The sequence below is a fragment of the Muscardinus avellanarius genome, assembly GCF_963383645.1.
Source record: "Muscardinus avellanarius genome assembly, chromosome: 10".
NCBI classification, from domain to species: domain Eukaryota; kingdom Metazoa; phylum Chordata; class Mammalia; order Rodentia; family Gliridae; genus Muscardinus; species Muscardinus avellanarius.
In genome coordinates, this window is record NC_137796.1 from 100,051,395 (window position 1) to 100,068,019 (window position 16,625).

Sequence of the window (16,625 nt, forward strand, 5' to 3'; positions counted from 1 at the left end):
GAAAACAGTCTTGGAAGGCAAGGCAATTTGCCACAGTCCCACTCCAATTAAGAGGTTCATGTCATACTTTCTTTTCTGGCATTAGAAATAAAATGGCGTGAAGAAGACACGATCCCCAAAACAGACGCGGGGGTGGTCGTGAGGGGGTGGCAGCGAGTTCAGAGCTGAGCGTCCTGCATCCCTACCCAGGCCTCATCCTGCAGCCAAGGTCACAGGCCGGGCTCCACTCAAAACGTAAACAGCTGGGATGGCTAGAGAAGGGCGTCTGGAAAGCGTGGGGAGACACAAGTGCGTTCAGGCCTTACTTTTGTATTTTCCTGGGAGCACGTTGTCAAACGTGAAGGTCATGGAGTTGACCTTGCCGGAGAGCTGGAGGCTGCGCTTCTCACCCTGGCGGCTCAGGGACTGCAGGGTCACCAGCAGGTCACCGCAGGTGTCTGCAGAGGGAAGACAGCAGGGCTCTCGTGACTCCTGCCACAGACCCTAAGTGCGTGCTCCCGTGCCACCGCCGCCCGGGGGCTCCCACCGGGGGGGCACCAGCTGGGCTCTGCAGAGCTCACGGACATCTCCCCGGGCAAGCACAAACGAGCCCACGAGGGTGCAGGAGGCACGGCTCTGCTGGAGCCCAGGAAGAGGGGAGGAAAAAAATGCAAGGCTTGCAGGGCACCTGCTGAGACGCAATGACACGGGCACCGCCCGGGCGGCACCCGGAGGGGCCAGAGTGAGAACGCAGAGGTGACAGAGCCTCGGGACACGCACTGCATGCCAGGCTCGGCGCCGAGCCCTCATCGCACTCAAAATCTCGCAAGAGCGGTCAGGATGGATACGGCCATCCCGTGTTCTAGGTAAGCTCCAAAGGCTAACACACACCAGCCTCTGAGCCTCACCACGCCTGGACGCGGGAACCACTGTTCCCACAGCACAGGCGACCGGGAAGCGCAGGGCGGTGAAGGAACTTGCCGGGCAGAGTCTGTGGCAGTCTACGCGCCTCACCCCTACGCCACCCTGCCTCGTGACAGGATCGTAGCCAGGCCCAGTGAGCACCTGGGGAAAGACGGTATTCCCAGTCCACAGAGGAAAAGCAGGCTTAGTCTCACAGGTGGGAAGGTAAGAGCTAATACTGAAACCTGGACCTGCTTCCACCCCTTTCCAAGTGTGTGTGTGGGGGGGACCTGTGGGTTCCTTCAAAGCAGAATATTCCAGAACGTTTCTGACAGCTCACCATGGCAAAACTCAGAAAAAATTCTGCACAAGATGGAGTCTCAACCCCCTCTGCAGGAAGGCGCTGGCCCTCGAGGCCAGCCAACCAGGAAACTGCGAGTCCCACCCCACCCCACCAGCCACTGCTTTAAAAGGCCCGTTCTCACATCCCGTTGACACCTTACCCAAACAAGAGACTTTCCCAGAAACAGACGCCAGAAACTGCACGAAGGCCACGTCCATCACGGGGCGGTCAGTCACTGTGAGAGGAAACGACTGGGGCTTCAACATCAGCCCTGCCCTGGTCTCCGCCTCGGGAACCAGCACCTGTAGAAACACACGCTGCCTGAGAGGGCGCCCGACGGGGGCTCCTCCAAGACCCTCAGGGTGCTAGAAGAGAGGGCGCCCGACGGGGGGCTCCTCCGAGACCCTCAGAGTGCTGGAAGAGAGGGAGCCCGAGGGGGGCTCCTCCAAGACCCTCAGAGTGCTGGAAGAGAGGGAGCCCGACAGGGGGCTCCTCCAAGACCCTCAGAGTGCTGGAAGAGAGGGAGCCCGACAGGGGGCTCCTCCAAGACCCTCAGAGTGCTGGAAGTGCAGATTTTGAAGGGCAAGGTTTGTTTCCAGGCCTGGTCTTATAATCACAATGAATCCATGAGTAACCAGGGCGAAGAGAAAACACTTCCACTCAAACAAAAAAAGCTGGCCTTCGGCGGTCCCACAGGTACGCGCGGGAGTGTGCCTGCTATAACTGCCCACAGATACCGAGGCTGCCGTCTACCTCCCGCGCACCGGTGGGAACCGTGCCACATCCCAGCCCCTTCCCGGCTTGGGGCCACTCCAGTCAGCAGCTGGGACCCTGTAGACACTATGGATCACCCCTGGGGGATCAGGTCATCTCCTTCCTTCTCTTCTGTGTGCCCTTCCCAGGCCAAGAAGAAAGAACGGAAGGGGGTGGTGGCCACCTATTTACCCTACTAGGTGACGATGCTGGATTGCCCCTCCTTGGAGAAGTCCTTTATCATGCTTCCAACAACCAGTCATTGTGGCCACCTTCTCAAATGCTAGGTCATGTCTAAGAAAGGCGGCCATCACTCCCATGCCACCCTGCTGGGCAGGACAGACTCACTCCCTTATGCCCCATCCCCAGAGGGAGGGGCCCCACCATGCCCACGAGGACAGTGGTCTCAGGAGCCTGTCTGCCTCTTCCCTGATTTATTCTTCCTGAGGGAAAGCAGCAGCAGCTGACCTGAAGGGCGAGCGCCCGAGATCCAGAGGCCAGATCCCTCCTGCTGCCCAGGGGCCAGATCCCTCCCAAAGCCCAAGGGCCAGGTCCCTCCGACCACAGCCCATAGGCAAGATCCTCCCTGCTGCCCAGGGGTCAGATCCCTCCCAAAGCCCAGGGGCCAGATCCCTCCCACCACAGCCCAGGGGCCAGATCCCTCCCACCACAGCCCAGGGGCCAGATCCCTCCCGCTGCCCAGAGGCCAGATCCCTTCCGCTGCCCGCATACCAAGCTACACTTGGCCTGACCATACCCGTGCCCAGGCCTTCGCCCTGCAGCGAGACCATGGGCCAGCAGCCCCCCTTCCTGGCTTGCCCCTATGGACAAACCACAGGGTGGCTGCCGGGCTGTCCTCAGTTCAGAAAGAGGCAGAGATAGGAAGCTCCCTTTGACCTGGGGTCGCAGAAGCCACGCACCCGGGAAGCTTTAGAGGGCCCAGCAATGAAGCGGTCTTTCTGATCTCCTCTTGGAATTGTGGGTATTCTAGAGCAAGGCGGAGGTGTGATGGCAGCCTGTCATGAACCCCTAGCACACATCACTGACTGGAAAAGAGAGGGGCTACCGCTCTCACTATTTTGGCACCATTACCCTGGGTACCTGTCTGTTCCACTAACCGTGGCGTGCAGGAGTGTGAAGCGTGAAAAGCAAGCGGGGCTGTCTGCTCGCTCTCCAGCCCCATGTCAGCTCAGGGCCCTTTGGAAGAGCACTGCTTTTCCTCAATAGTCTAAATAAGACAAAACTCTCCCCACCTGGACTTTGTACGCCCCCGGTTTTGCTTTAAAGCAGAATGATCCATGAGCATCCGTCTCCACGGTGACCAAAGCCTTGTCCTTGTCCTGAGACGACAGGCCCACCCTGTATTTGCTCATCTGCTTGACGGCATCAGGGAAGCGGATGATTGATATCTGACCGCAGACGCTGAACCTGCAACAAGGAGATCATTTATTCCAGCAAGAGGACTCAATTAGAGCTGGAGGGGTGCTTGGCAACCCAGGACTCATCCCTCTTCTGGCCCTGGTGCCTGAGACGAGCGGAATCTGACCCAAGGGACAGAATGCAGCCTGTGATCCCTGCTGTCTCTGCAGAGCAGGCCCGTAGTGGGGCTGCCGGGGTGCTCTGAGCGAAACCTGGCAATCCCCCACGGCAGGAGCAATTTCCAGTCAATCTGCAGATGATAAAAACGTTTCAGGTAATTGGATAGTGGAACAGCCTCAGACTGAAGATAGGGGGTAGCCTCTACAAGCAAGTAAACAAGGCAGGGTTACAGCCGCCTTCCTCGCTTGCGATTCGTCACAATGTACAGATAAAGGCAAACCTGGAGATCTGCACAGAAAGGGTAATTAAGTTAAAAAATGCAAACCAAAAATGGAACTCCTTAGGGGCTGGGAGCCGCAAAAGCAAGTTCTGACTGAAAGGCCCTCTTAATAATAGGTAACGGCAGGCCTTGCAATTCCAGATGAACAGGGCTTGAATGCTTCCTGGCACCCCTCGAGGAGCACAGGACCGGCACAGCCCTGGCTGGCGAAGGCCTCCGGCTGCAGGGCGGTGCCGCTCCCGTCAGCCAGCTGGCGCAGTGGATGGAGGGCAGCGCCGGCCCAGCACCAGGCCGCACCGCTCTCCTCGGCTCCCTGAAGGTTCTACTTCCTGATCTTAAACAATAGTTTCAGAGGAAAATCAGTTGCTCCTTTTAACAGAAAAGTAAGAAAGAACCTTGATTCTGACAGTTACGAGGTACACTAAGTGCTGGAGAAAGGAGGAAAAATCAATCAAATGGCAGGCTGCGACGTGGTGTCTAGGGACAGGCAAAGGCACAGTCATTCCTGCAGAGCTCCCTGTCCACTGGGCCTGGTGGCGCACACCGGTAATCCCAGCACTTGAACTTGAGAGGCTGAGACAGGAGGATTACATGTTTCTAAATTAAAAAAAAAAAAAAACAAGCCAGACGTGGTGGCGCACGCTTGTAATCTCAGTACTTGGAAGGCTGAGACAGAAGGATCTCAGGTTTGAGAACTGTCTCGGCAACTCTTGGCAACTTAGTGAGGCCCTCTCAAACTTGGAGAGCCTGTTTAAAAAAGAATAAAACAGGGTTTGGGGTGTCGCGCAGAGGTAGGATGCATCTGGGTTCGATCCCCAGCACCACCATAAATAAATAAATAAACAAAAAAAAAAAAACAGGGCTGGGGTGTAGCTAGGACCTGGAATGCCTCTGCGTTCGATCCCTAGTACCATTAAAAATTTAAAAAAAGAAGGCACTCTGGTGCCCGTATCCCCCTGCTGTGTGCTTTCAGACTACAAGGAAAAGAAGGGGACATCGGTGAACTATTCCTAGGAACTTTTCATATTAACCTCATTCACGCACCTGCTGTCAGAGGACACGTCGCGGTGTCTGCTCCCAGGTGGAGCCTCCCTGTGTGGTAACCATTTTAACAGTACTACTGTGAGCTCGCACTCTCAATGAAGAGCCCAGCTTCCCTACACCGCAAACGTGTATTGGTTTTTCATTTAGAAAAATAAACTCAAAAGCTGGCAGAGAGAGTTCAATTACCCTGAAGTCCTTAAAAATTGATTTTTCTCAATAAACTCTTTCAACGGGACTTACTACACCCATGGACACAAACTGGGGACTTTGGTCATACTGAGATAGCTACGTGCTTACAGTCACGGCAGCGAGTCAAAGCCTTTGTGATTTTTAAGTCACTTAGGAAATAACTTTTTCAAAACAAAACAAGAAAGGGGAAGACACATCGGTGACAAAGGCAGGGGTGCTCTGCGGAGCCCCGAGCCCCCAGCCCACTGCTCCAAACACGAGCTTCCAAAGATGCTCAAAAAGAGATTATTTTTGTTCCTTGGTGCAAATATTCCACTTTAAACAATAACATAGGTAGATACATTTATAATACATAAATATACATTATATAATATATACATTTTACACACACACACACACACACACACACACACACACACTTCCATTTCCTTCATTCACAGTTGCTCAGTAAGAGGCCTGGGCCCCGACAGTGCAGCCGGTGACTGTCTGCATCGGACCTGGCAAACCCCCTGCCCTTGCTCCCCGCGCCCTGGCTCAGCCACCCCTCCTACCCGGCCATGCACTAGTCGGCTTCGCCAGGTCCCTTCTCCAGCCACCAAAAAGAAAAAAAGAGTAAACGCCACGATCCACACGCCCTTGCTGACCTCCTGGCGGCTTCCCACCACACTCAGGAGGGAGAACGACCCGCGGCATGGCTCCCGTCTCAGAGCTCGCTGCCCGCTGCCGCCTCCAGCCGCGCCCGCCGTCTGTCTGTCTGTCTGGGTTCCTCACTCCCCCGTCCTGGCTGCTGTCCCTGCTCCTCCTGCCTGGGAAGTCCTTTACTCGCTGACCTCAGAGCTTCTCAGAACCTTAGAGGCCCCTAGGGCTCCCGGTCTGCGGAGGTCTGTCCTCTGAGGACGCTGGTCTCTTCCCGCACAATTCTACCGTAACTTATCGCCACATATTATCTGTCTTCACTACAGCCCAGTGAGATGAGAGCCCCATCTGTGCCAGCTCAGTTCCTCTTACAGATCCACAGTGCCTCGCCCAGAGACAGCTCAGAAGTGTTTACAAGAGAGAGGGCGCGATGGCTGGAGTCCAACTGCTTCCTGGGGGTCACTTGCTTGCTTGTCTCCCACTTACCACTGATCCAGCCCCTGACCTGGATCCTCACCTGTCCACGGAGAATGGGCCACGCCGGGGGGCTGTGTCTCCAGGGCTCAGCTCCTGGCCGCCTGCCGGGTGTGGCCTCATGCCTAGAACTCACTGCCTCAGGACCTGGAGCCCACGTACCCTCGGCCCTCCTGGGCTACCCGAGTGCTGGCGTCCACTCTCGGTCCTGTTCTCATTCTACCCGCTTACCCACCCGTGATTCTCACAGTCACCTGCAGCCCAGCCTTGCCGATTTGCAACCCCTCCAAGCATCCTGGGAGCTCCACCTGGTGTCCTACAGACCCACGCGGCCAAGACAACCCTCGTCCCCTGCCTGGCTCCTGTTCCTACCCACAGCCAGGGGCCACGCAGCCACCCACCTCTCGAGCTGGGGAGCCTGGAGTATCTTTCCAATCGGCCCTGACTTCCCGTCGGCTGTTTTTAAGCCTCCTGCCCTCCTCTCTGCTTCAGAGCGGTGCTGCACTGTGGCCCAGAAGGCCCTCCTACCTTCTGGAAATGGCCTGTATGCCCTCCAGGCTCATGTCTTCCCATTTAATCCCCACTGAGGGTCCTTAACAAGGCAGAAAATCTAACTGTGGTGTTTAGAGGTGGGGCTGGGACACTGATTAGGATGAGGTGAGGTTGTTGGGGCGAAGCCCCCACAATTAAATCCCTATGAGTTACACGAGACTGAAAGAGACACAAACCCACACGCATGCTCCCTCTCTTGCGCGATGCCCTGCGCGGTCTCAGGTCTGCCAACAAGAAGGCCACCAGACGCCGCCCTTCAACCCCGCGCCTTTTCTTTGTTACTCACCCAGGCTGTGGTATAGTGTTGCTGGTAAGAGGAGATGGACTAATACACCTACTGAAAACAAGAAGCCACGCAACCTTGACGTCACAGCCATGCCCGGCCCCTCCGGGATGGTGCAGAGATGCCAGAGAAGCCCCTCACCCTCTGGGGTAAAAAGGCCTGAGATCTGCCCTGCGCCTTCGGGTCCACAACACCAGGCTTTATGTCCTGGCGTGGCCCGCTCAGGCTGCCCCTGCCAATCAGACCCTGAATCTCTCCTGCCGTCAGAGGAAAAGAGGGCAGCTAGCCAGGCTCCACAGAAGAGAAAGACCCAAGACGACGCCAAGGCCCGAGTTCTCTGCGCTCGACAGTCTTACGCCCAATGATGAAGTGACAGGAATCCAACCACAGGCCGCCCCCTGGACTTGGCGTCAGAGCCCCAGCAGAGGGGGCTATGCCGACAACCCGAGACAGGCGCCCACGGCTGCTCAACCCACTAACGCATCGCCTTCCAGCGTCCTCAGGATCAGGCAACGAAAAGGCCTCAGCTGTGAAAGCAGCCCTGAGTGAGCACTTCCTAATTTAATGTCCTGTTATAACCTTAAAACACGAAAACTGTTTTTAAGTATCCAGTATATAGAAGTCCCCTGGGCTTCTACGAACTCCTCTACACAAGCCGACCTGGGTTCCTCGATAGGTGTCAAGACAGGACGGGGCTCCCGGCAGTCACAGTCAGACTGACGGCGATGTCCTTGTCCCCTGGCTGCCAGTGGACTCGCACGCACAGGAAGCTCACCCTGTCGCGACGATGTCGGCCAGCTGCGGCGTGTTGGGTGCGATTTTGATCGTGACAGTTTCAAAATAGAGGTGTTCCTTCTGCGCATGGATGGTGTAGGTCCCCGTCGTTATGTTCTCCAGGCGGAAAGAGCCGTCGGCTTTGGTCCTGACTGGGAGGGAAGTCACAAACACCTGAGCGCAGCCCTGCGGATCCCCACGAGCCCGGGAGAACAGCCCCGCCCGCGCGGCTGCCCACCTTTGATCTGGCTGTTCAGAGTGACCACCGCCTCCGCCACACCTTCTCCTTCAGGGCCGTTCAAGACCCTCCCGGTGACCGAGAATCCCATGACGTGGAACATGGGCTGTGAGAGGAAGAACGGGAGGGGGCGCTCGCGTGCCTGGCGGAGACCTGCCCTCACTCAGCCGCGCCCTCACCTCCCCAGGTCCGGGGGTCCTGTCTGCTGACCCCCGGCAAAGTGACACTCACCAAGAGGTCCAATGAAGATCTAGACTCGCTCCTCAACTTACAGGTCCCCGCCTCAGGCTTGGGGCCGCCTCCCCGCCCCACCCCTCAGGCGCCCCACTGTGGTGACTCCCACCTTCATCCAGTCTCTCGGGCACAAACCCCTGCGTCACCTTGGGGTCTCACCCCACTCCGCCGGCCCAGCATCAACCCACCCTGTGATGCTCGCGCAGGCGAGGTGCTAGCATGCCCAGCTCGTCCCCCCCTCCGTGCTGGACTCAGGCCCTGCCGACCCCGGTGCGGCATCGCCCCGGCTGTGTGGCCCCGCTCGCGGTCGACGCCTCCCGCGCTCTGGAGTCGCCAGGCTCGGTCACCCTGATCTCTGGGTCCTCAAGTTCCCCACGGCTGACCAGTCTCATGATCGACACCAAGTTTACCAGTATCTGGAACTTCCCTGTTTGGTTTCATAGTTTATCCCTCCCACTAGAATGTCAGTTCTATGAAGACGGGGACCTTGTCTGCCTTAGCCACCTGAGACACCGCAGGCACTCCATGACAACCCCTGAATGAATGAACACATTCACACATGCACACACGGAACCACCTCCAGAAAACGGCTCCAGCCAGCCTTAGTATTATGCACCTGCAATCCCAGTTCTTGGGGGAGGTCGAGACAGGAGGATTGCAGGTTCAAGAGCAGCCTCAACAACTTAGCCAACTTAGCGAGGCCCTTAGTATCTTAGCAAGACCCTGTTTCAAAATAAAAAACCAAAAGGCTCGGGGTGTAGCTTGGAGACAGGATGCCCCTTGGTTCAATCCCCAGTAAACACACACACACACACACACACACACACACACACCTTTTAAAACTAAGCCGGGCGTGGTGGTGCACGCTTGTAATCCCAGCATTCGGGAGGCTGAGACTGGAGAATCATGGTTCGTGGACAGCTTCCGCTACTTAGTGAGGTCCTCTGTAACTCAGTGAGACCCAGTTTCAAAATAAAGAATAAAAAAATAGGCCAGAGGTGCAGCTCAAAGGCCAAATGCCCCTGAATTTCCACCCCTAGACCTTGAAAAAATAAAATAAAATAAAATAAAATGCCTTCCTTTTTATCCCGGTAGCCTTCCTGATTCTTCCGAAAATGTGGTCCGTCCATCTCCTAGTTCACTTACCAACTCACATATGCACCCAGCAAATGCTTTTATTGGGCACTTACTATGTGCCAGGCACTGGATCCTATGTTACCTCAGGGAACTCAGAGACCCTGGGCCTTGAAACCCCACTCGTTTCTGCTGAGAACCGTGACTCTGGCCGCGATGTGGCAGCGCCCGCCCTGCTCGCCTGGCCGTCCTCCCTCCCCACCAGCCTGGGAGGCCAGAATTCCTCCTCCCCCTCAGGCAAGGGAGCAGTCCCCTGCCTCACTGAACCTTACAAAGCGAGAGTGAGCCCCCACTGTGCGGGTGACCAGGGCACCCCCACAAGCTGGCGCTATTTTCACACGGCACTTCCAAATGCAAATGAGAAGAAAATGCCTAAAATATAATTTTTTCAATAACTTTAACACTGGGCGGTCCGTTCAGGAAACACTGTTATTTTCTTTGGTGATTTACTCTACCTAGCAAGTTTTCTGTAGCTCCTGTCTACTGCTGTAATTAAAGACAACATAAATATGATGGGAAATAAATCCACTGTCTACTCCGGGGCCTCAGGGAGTTTATGAGGCCACCTCTCACATGGTCCGCCTCTACCACCACGGTCTACACTGCCAGCTCCCACCTGCTTCTAGCCATGCCCCTAACTGGTCCTCAGCCTCCATCCTGGCCTCCTGTAAACGTTTCTTAACACAGCAGCCAGGGAATTGCTCCTCTTTTCTGCTCAGAACCTTCCAATGGTACCCATTCTCGCCAGAGTGTAAGCCAAGTGGCCGACCAGGCCCTCAACGGCCTGCGCCTACCCGCTGCTCCTCCCCTCCCTTTAATTCCTCCACTCTAGCCACCACCGCCTCCCTCCAGGCACACTCCTGCCTCAGGACCTTTGAGCCTGCTGTTCCCGCTGCCTTACACAATCCTGCCAGAGAGCTGAGTTCAGCTCACCCATGAACATCCCTTTCAGGTATATGTTCAAGTGTCTCCTTCACAGCAAGGGTTTCCATGGACACCCTGTGTAAGGGGCAAGCCTTGTCCCCGTCCTGACGGCCTGAGTGCCTGTCCTGCTTCACTTTTCTAGAGAACACATATCACCTTCTAACACCCACCGACACGCGTACTGACTCTTTCCATCAGGACGTGAGCTCCATGGGGCAGCGATCCCTGCCTGTTTCGGTCACTGCTGGACCGCAGCCCTGGAATAGGACCCACCACCTCTGCCCCTGGCACTCAGTAAATAAATCTCACTGAGGGAAGGAGCTCTCACTAGGAATCCAATCCTCTAGGAGGAACACTTCATGTGAGGGTGCTGAGGTACACGGTGGACTCCAGGCTAAACTAGACTCAAGTTTCCTTCTGGATAAAGTACTGACTCTTTCTCTAAGCCTGCTTGCGGGCCCTGGGCCCGGGCTGGGAACTCAGCACCTGCAGCGGGGCGCAGGACGGCCTACCTCGACCCGCAGGCTGTCGTGTTCCACCGTGAAGTCCAGCCTGGAAGGGGCCACGTCAAAGGTGATCCTCTCCCCCCTATAGAACGGGACCTGGAAGGAAGCAGCTGTTCACAACACAATCCTAACATCACTCCACCAGAAAATGCAGGCACCATACTAACAACTCCCCGACCCGGCAGCCCAGTGACCGGGTTCAGACAGGCCGAGAGGCCACAGGCCGTAGCTGCTGCTGGTTTCCTGAGGGAGCCTGCCCTGCGAGCAGCTGCTACCCAGAGGCCGGTAGCCTATCATGGGCACAGATTCAAACCCCTTATCCAAAATGTTGGGCACCAGCAGTGTCCCGTTGCGGAATTTTTCAGACGTTGGGCTATTTGCACATACATAATAAGATGCCTTGGGGATGAGCCCCCGGTCTAAAGGTGTAATCACTTATGTCTCATACATACCTAACAAACAACACTCAGGCTAAGGGTAATGACACACGGTATTTTGAGGATATCTGTGCAGGAAACAATGCTCTGTGGTGTGCGACTCTCCTCCTGTGGCATCACGTATGTCTTAAAATTTTCAGATATTGGAGCATTTTGAAATCTGGGTTTTCTATTAGGGACACTCCACCCAAAACTGTAAAATAATTTGCCCCCCAAATGGCAGTCCAATCCCTGTTCCTTTATCCCCACCCTGCATCCGCTCTCAGATGTCCTAAGCACCCCAAACGTACACAGCAGAGATGGGCCTCACTCACCACAGTGTAGTCGCCACTCGGCAGTGAGTAGAAGGAGAACGAGCCGTCTTCCTTGGACACTGTGTAGCACAGATACACCAGGCTCTCATCTCGGGGCTGGAACCCGGGCACCGGTGAGACGCTGCAGCCCAGGACGTCCTAGGCCAAGGGAGAAAAAGACTTCCTTCTCTACTGACATGTTCCTGTTGCTGCCAAATAGCCCCAGCACAGGACAGGACAACTTTGTGTGTGTGTGTGTGTGTGTGTGTGTGTGTGTGTGTGTACATATATATATGTGTATGTATGTATTTCTGAAATCTAGGCATATTCATACAGAAAAACAAAAACCTTCAGAGTCAAGTTGAAAAATGAAAAACTGACAGTGTTCTTTGGAACTGATAAGCCAGTCCTTTTGACAATGGGCCTCCATTCTCCAGATAAGGAAATGTTCAGGAAGACAGGGCGACTGGCCCAAGGTCCTGCAGCGACAGGAGGCGTGTCTGGACCTGAGTGCGTCTGGGCGCCTATGTGCGACTCCCCGCCTGCCAGGACAGACAGACGTCCAATTTCTTGTGAGTCAATAGAGACCCACGACGTATTTAAATGTTAAGGTGATCAAGAGCCTTGGCCAGCAATTTCACAGGAGACCCCAGCCTGCCACTCCCGTCTACACACACACACACACACACACACACACTGTCTCTGTCTGTCTCTCTTCTCCTTTTTTACTTTCCCGTGCTTACCTCTTTGCTTACTGAAGAAGAAAAGAGGAGGAACTTCACGCCCTTCATGGGCTCCCCATCACTGCGGACAGAGCCGGACACGTTGTAGCCGGCAACGATGAGGGGGCCGGCGGCGTTGGCATTGGAGTTGGTAACACGCACCGTGGTGCTCGCCTGCGAAAGGAAGAAATGTAACATCCCAGACATAAGCACCTGCAAAGTGGCTGACCCCTGGAGGATGCTCACACTCGTATCCACTGAAATAGTCATCTAAAAGAGTTACACACACAAACGCATATCCAGTCACTGCTCGGCATCGGGAGAGACCGATCCAGGACGCCAGGCACCCAGGCCAGCAGAGGCCCAAGCCCCACACAGCCAACGGCACGGGATCTGCACAGAACCCGCCGTCTCCCGCTGCAAACGTTAGGTCCGCTCTCGATCACTGCAATACCTAATACAATGCACGTGCTTTGTGAATCATTGTTTCACTGCACCGCTGAATGAAAACCATCAAAAGTCCATGTGGGCAATTATTTTTCAGCTATTTTCAGGCCGTGGCCGGGTGAGTCCCAGGGCCAATGAGATGGCCCGTGACTCTAATGCCTAAAATGAAGTGAAGGGAAATAAAGTAGCGGCCCTCAATTTTATACTTTTCCACCTTCCAAAATTTCTAATTTTATTCCCATTCCTTCATAGCCCTTTGAGGTGGCAATGTTTTTTAATGAGCATATTGTACATTGTTTTGTGTGCTTAGTGGAACACATCCATTTTTAAACCTTCTTTCATTAAAACACCACTTAGACAAAGTGCAGGTGTTGTAAGCGCACGGCGCGGTGCCTCTCAGGGCTGAACACCCCTCTGTGGGTCACTGACACCCAGAGCGTGGAAGCAACGCACCCGCAGTGCCCCCACTGGCTTCGGCACGACCCACAGTGGTGGTCACTACCCTGACCACGTGCTCTGCTTTAAAATCATAACCTTCTATTCATAAACTCAAGATCTTTTATGAATAAAATCAACGCATAATGGAAACCTAAAAACTTACTCTATGTATAATGTATAAGATCTTGAGTTTGTGTGTCTGCCGTATCAGGGATTGAACCCAGGAAAGTTCCAGACTGAGATACATCCCCAGCCTTTTGTATTTCGAGACAGAGTTGCACTGAGTTGCCTAGGCTGGTCTTGAACTTGTGATCTTCCTGCCTCTGTCTCTGGAGATGCTGGGATTATAGGAGTTGTTGAAAGAAAAACCCTGAAATTCCAAAGTCATAAACATGACTTTGAGTACATCCAGGAGCGAAACTGTACCGTCAATTATAAATGCATAAAACCTATAGAGATAGAAATACTGATTCTGCAGCTTCTTTTGCAAGAGGAGACAGTCACAGAACCAACACAAAAGCTAACAGGTCAAGATGTCTTTCAAGTGTTTTGTGATTTTTTTCACAAATGCTACAAAATCTCACCTTACTTCTTGCTGTTTGATCTTCCATTATTAGCTATTTCAGCCAGTCAAGAAGATAAAAAGAATTCTCTAAAGAACACCTACACGTCTTCTTGCCAGGTAAAGACATAAAAAAAAGGAGAAATGCAATTCTAGGCCCTGACGTATCCGAAAACCCCCCCTCCCTCCTCCCACGGCCACTGGTTCCACCAGAGCACCGTGCTTGCCATCCCCACGCACGTGTTCACAAGTTTTCCGTGTAAGGCTGTAGCCATAGACAGGATTATCTCGAGTGTCTGTACTCATGGCCCCTTCAACACTGTTTTGAAACGCAGTTACACTGATGTGCACAGCTCTGGATCCCTCGGTACAGCCCACATCCAGAATTCTCATGCGAGGGAGCCACGATTCATTCTTAATGGCGACTGGGCTGTTTACAACCTTTCACGCTTACAAACAAAACTGCAATAAACATTCTCGCACGATCTCCTTGGGCACATGTACAACGGTTTCTAGACTGTTTAGTAGACTTATAGATTTCTGTTTCAGAATGAAAAAAAAAAAAAAACAGCAAATACATCTCATCGTGTAGTTCTGGCGCTGATCTGGCTTAAAACAGTGACAGTTAAGAGCACAGCTATTTCACAGCGGGAAGGCAGCACTGTCGCCTGAAACTAAAACCGCCGCCAGGGGCACGTGCGACAGCCGCTGAGTTTTACCTCATAAATTACACACACACACACACACACACACACGCGCGCGCGCGCGCGTGCACACGCTCTCTCTCGTCTCTATAGCAACGTCTGGAGGACACATAAATGCACTTCACACGGTACACTGAGGTCCCTACCTTTGCCCCACACGAGCACGGGAATGGGAGGGCCACACAAAGCAGAGATGCTCACCTCTTTCAATGCCCAAGTTGGATGGGTTGCAAGGATTTCATAGTCTCCAGGAAGAACTTTAAAAAAGGCAAACCTAAGAAAGACAAAAAAATGCCATTTAACCTCCTCCAAAGAACCCGAGTATTTCTAATCTTTGACTAACACTGGCAGCACAAGAAAGTTATGCTTTGAATAGCCGATATTTGAATGGCCACAGTGTTCCCGTGGTCTGGTCAAAAGAACGTGAACGGTTTTCCATTCTTGACTGCACATGCACAAGAGAGGGCGCCCCCCGGCATCCACTGTGCCCACTGTGCGTGAGAAAGGGCGCCAGGTGCCGGCGGGAAGGAGGCAGGCCCGGCCGCCCCTCGCTCCAGGGCTCCTGCCGTGAAACCATCCCTGCAGCTCAGCAGGGATCAGGCCCAGAACGTTCAACTGGGTGCGACAGGCACGGATAGGGACAGGGCGCGCAGAGGGCGGCGCCCAAGGGCAGGCTGTGCAGAGGCAGCCGCTAGCACACGGCGAGGCTGGTGCCACAGGGTGGCAAATGACGCCGAGCTTGCGTCCTCCACAGAGGAGCCAGGACCTGCTGGCGAGGCAAACACGAGCCACCTGGGCTCCTGTGCAGAGCACCTGTGACACGGCCACCTGTGACGCGGCCAGTCGCCAACACAGGCGACTCCAGGGCGACGGGAGAACAAGAGCCCCCAGCGGGGCTGAGCCGCGGCTGCTCAGCCGTAGGATGTATATGGAAATAGTCCAGCATATGAAAAATTCCGCAACCTGAAACAGTTCTAGGTCCTGAGTATTTGGGAAGAGGAACCCTCCAACCTGCACCTGCCTACAAAAAGTCATGGATGCACACTCCTGCCGACCAGGCCAGAGAGGCGCCAACCAAGGGAAGAAACTGGGTTTGGGGTTTTTTTTTTTGCGGGTCTGGGGATGGAACCCAGGGACATGCGACCACCGAGCTACACCCCCTGCCCTATTTTTTTATTCTTTATTCTGAAATAGGGTCTCACTGAGTTGCAGAGGGCCTCACTAAGTAGCTGAGGCTGTCCGCAAACCACGGTCCTCCAGTCTCAGCCTCCCAAATTCTGGGATTACAAGCGTGCGCCACCATGACCGGCTTGAAACTGGTTTTCAAAATGAAAAATAGTTTCAACAATAATAACTTTTAAATTGGATAATTCACTGACAAACTTATTATAAAACTTTGATTTTGCCGTTTAGCCACTTTTGTGTATTAAAGAAGTTAGTAATCATCTGAATGCTAAAATTATCAGTTTGGCCAGGCGTGGTGGTGCACGCTTGTCATCCCAGCATTTGGGAGGCTGAGACCAGAGGATTGTGGTTCGTGGTTCAGCAAGGCTGATCACATAATCAGCAATTCCAGCTACGAAAGGGTTTCAGTGTAACGGTGACAAAGGCTGTTTTTCATTCATAATTGTACTAACCTATGCTGAGCAAACATGAAGCACATACTCTATGCCAGCTTGAAGTGCTAATACTACTTTAATCTTCCTAGTGACTTTAAGAGGTAGGTTCCAGGAAACGGAGGCCCAGAGAGGTCAAGCAATTTATCCCAAGTCAAACAGTGAGAAATGGGGGTGCTAGGACGCAGCCCCAGGCCGGGCTCCAGGGCCAGCCCCGGCGGCTCTAAGTGCCCGTCTGCAGCAGTGCTCTACGGGGATTCACTGGTATTTGACCACCCTGCGGGCTGTGGTGGATCAAGTGACTTCCGTTTCACAAAGGAGGAACTTGGGACTATGAAGGGCAGGAACTCGCTAGAAAGCAGTTCAGAGGCTGCTGCGGGGCCTGAGACGCGGCGCCACTCACTTCCCGCCAGGCTGCGTGACCGTGGACTGGATCTTCGCGTCGGTCCCCGTGTTTCTCAGCGACACCTGGACTCCCGCGGGACCCAGCGGCTGCCCTTTGCTGAGGACCTGTGTGCAGAAGGAGGTCAGAACCCGCCAGACAGCAGAAGTCACTCCTCACCAGACACCGTCATTCCTGCTCCCCGGCCCCAAAGGGAGCCTAGAGCCTTCTTGGGGTCA

General features: G+C 54.2%; 1 protein-coding gene across 1 annotated transcript in view; it reads right to left on the bottom strand.

The window, feature by feature from the left end:
- LOC308269141 (BOS complex subunit NOMO3) overlaps positions 1 to 16,625 on the bottom strand; it is a gene marked incomplete at both ends in the record, with an annotated part of 51,340 nt that overhangs the window by 23,464 nt on the left and 11,251 nt on the right. Inside the window, 10 exons of the mRNA XM_080704319.1 lie at positions 306 to 437; positions 1,386 to 1,527; positions 3,232 to 3,406; positions 7,751 to 7,901; positions 7,988 to 8,093; positions 10,792 to 10,881; positions 11,537 to 11,674; positions 12,259 to 12,411; positions 14,590 to 14,662; positions 16,408 to 16,514. Coding sequence (XP_080560445.1) covers positions 306 to 437; positions 1,386 to 1,527; positions 3,232 to 3,406; positions 7,751 to 7,901; positions 7,988 to 8,093; positions 10,792 to 10,881; positions 11,537 to 11,674; positions 12,259 to 12,411; positions 14,590 to 14,662; positions 16,408 to 16,514 — 1,267 coding nt within the window. The remainder of the gene's footprint in view (positions 1 to 305; positions 438 to 1,385; positions 1,528 to 3,231; positions 3,407 to 7,750; positions 7,902 to 7,987; positions 8,094 to 10,791; positions 10,882 to 11,536; positions 11,675 to 12,258; positions 12,412 to 14,589; positions 14,663 to 16,407; positions 16,515 to 16,625) is intronic.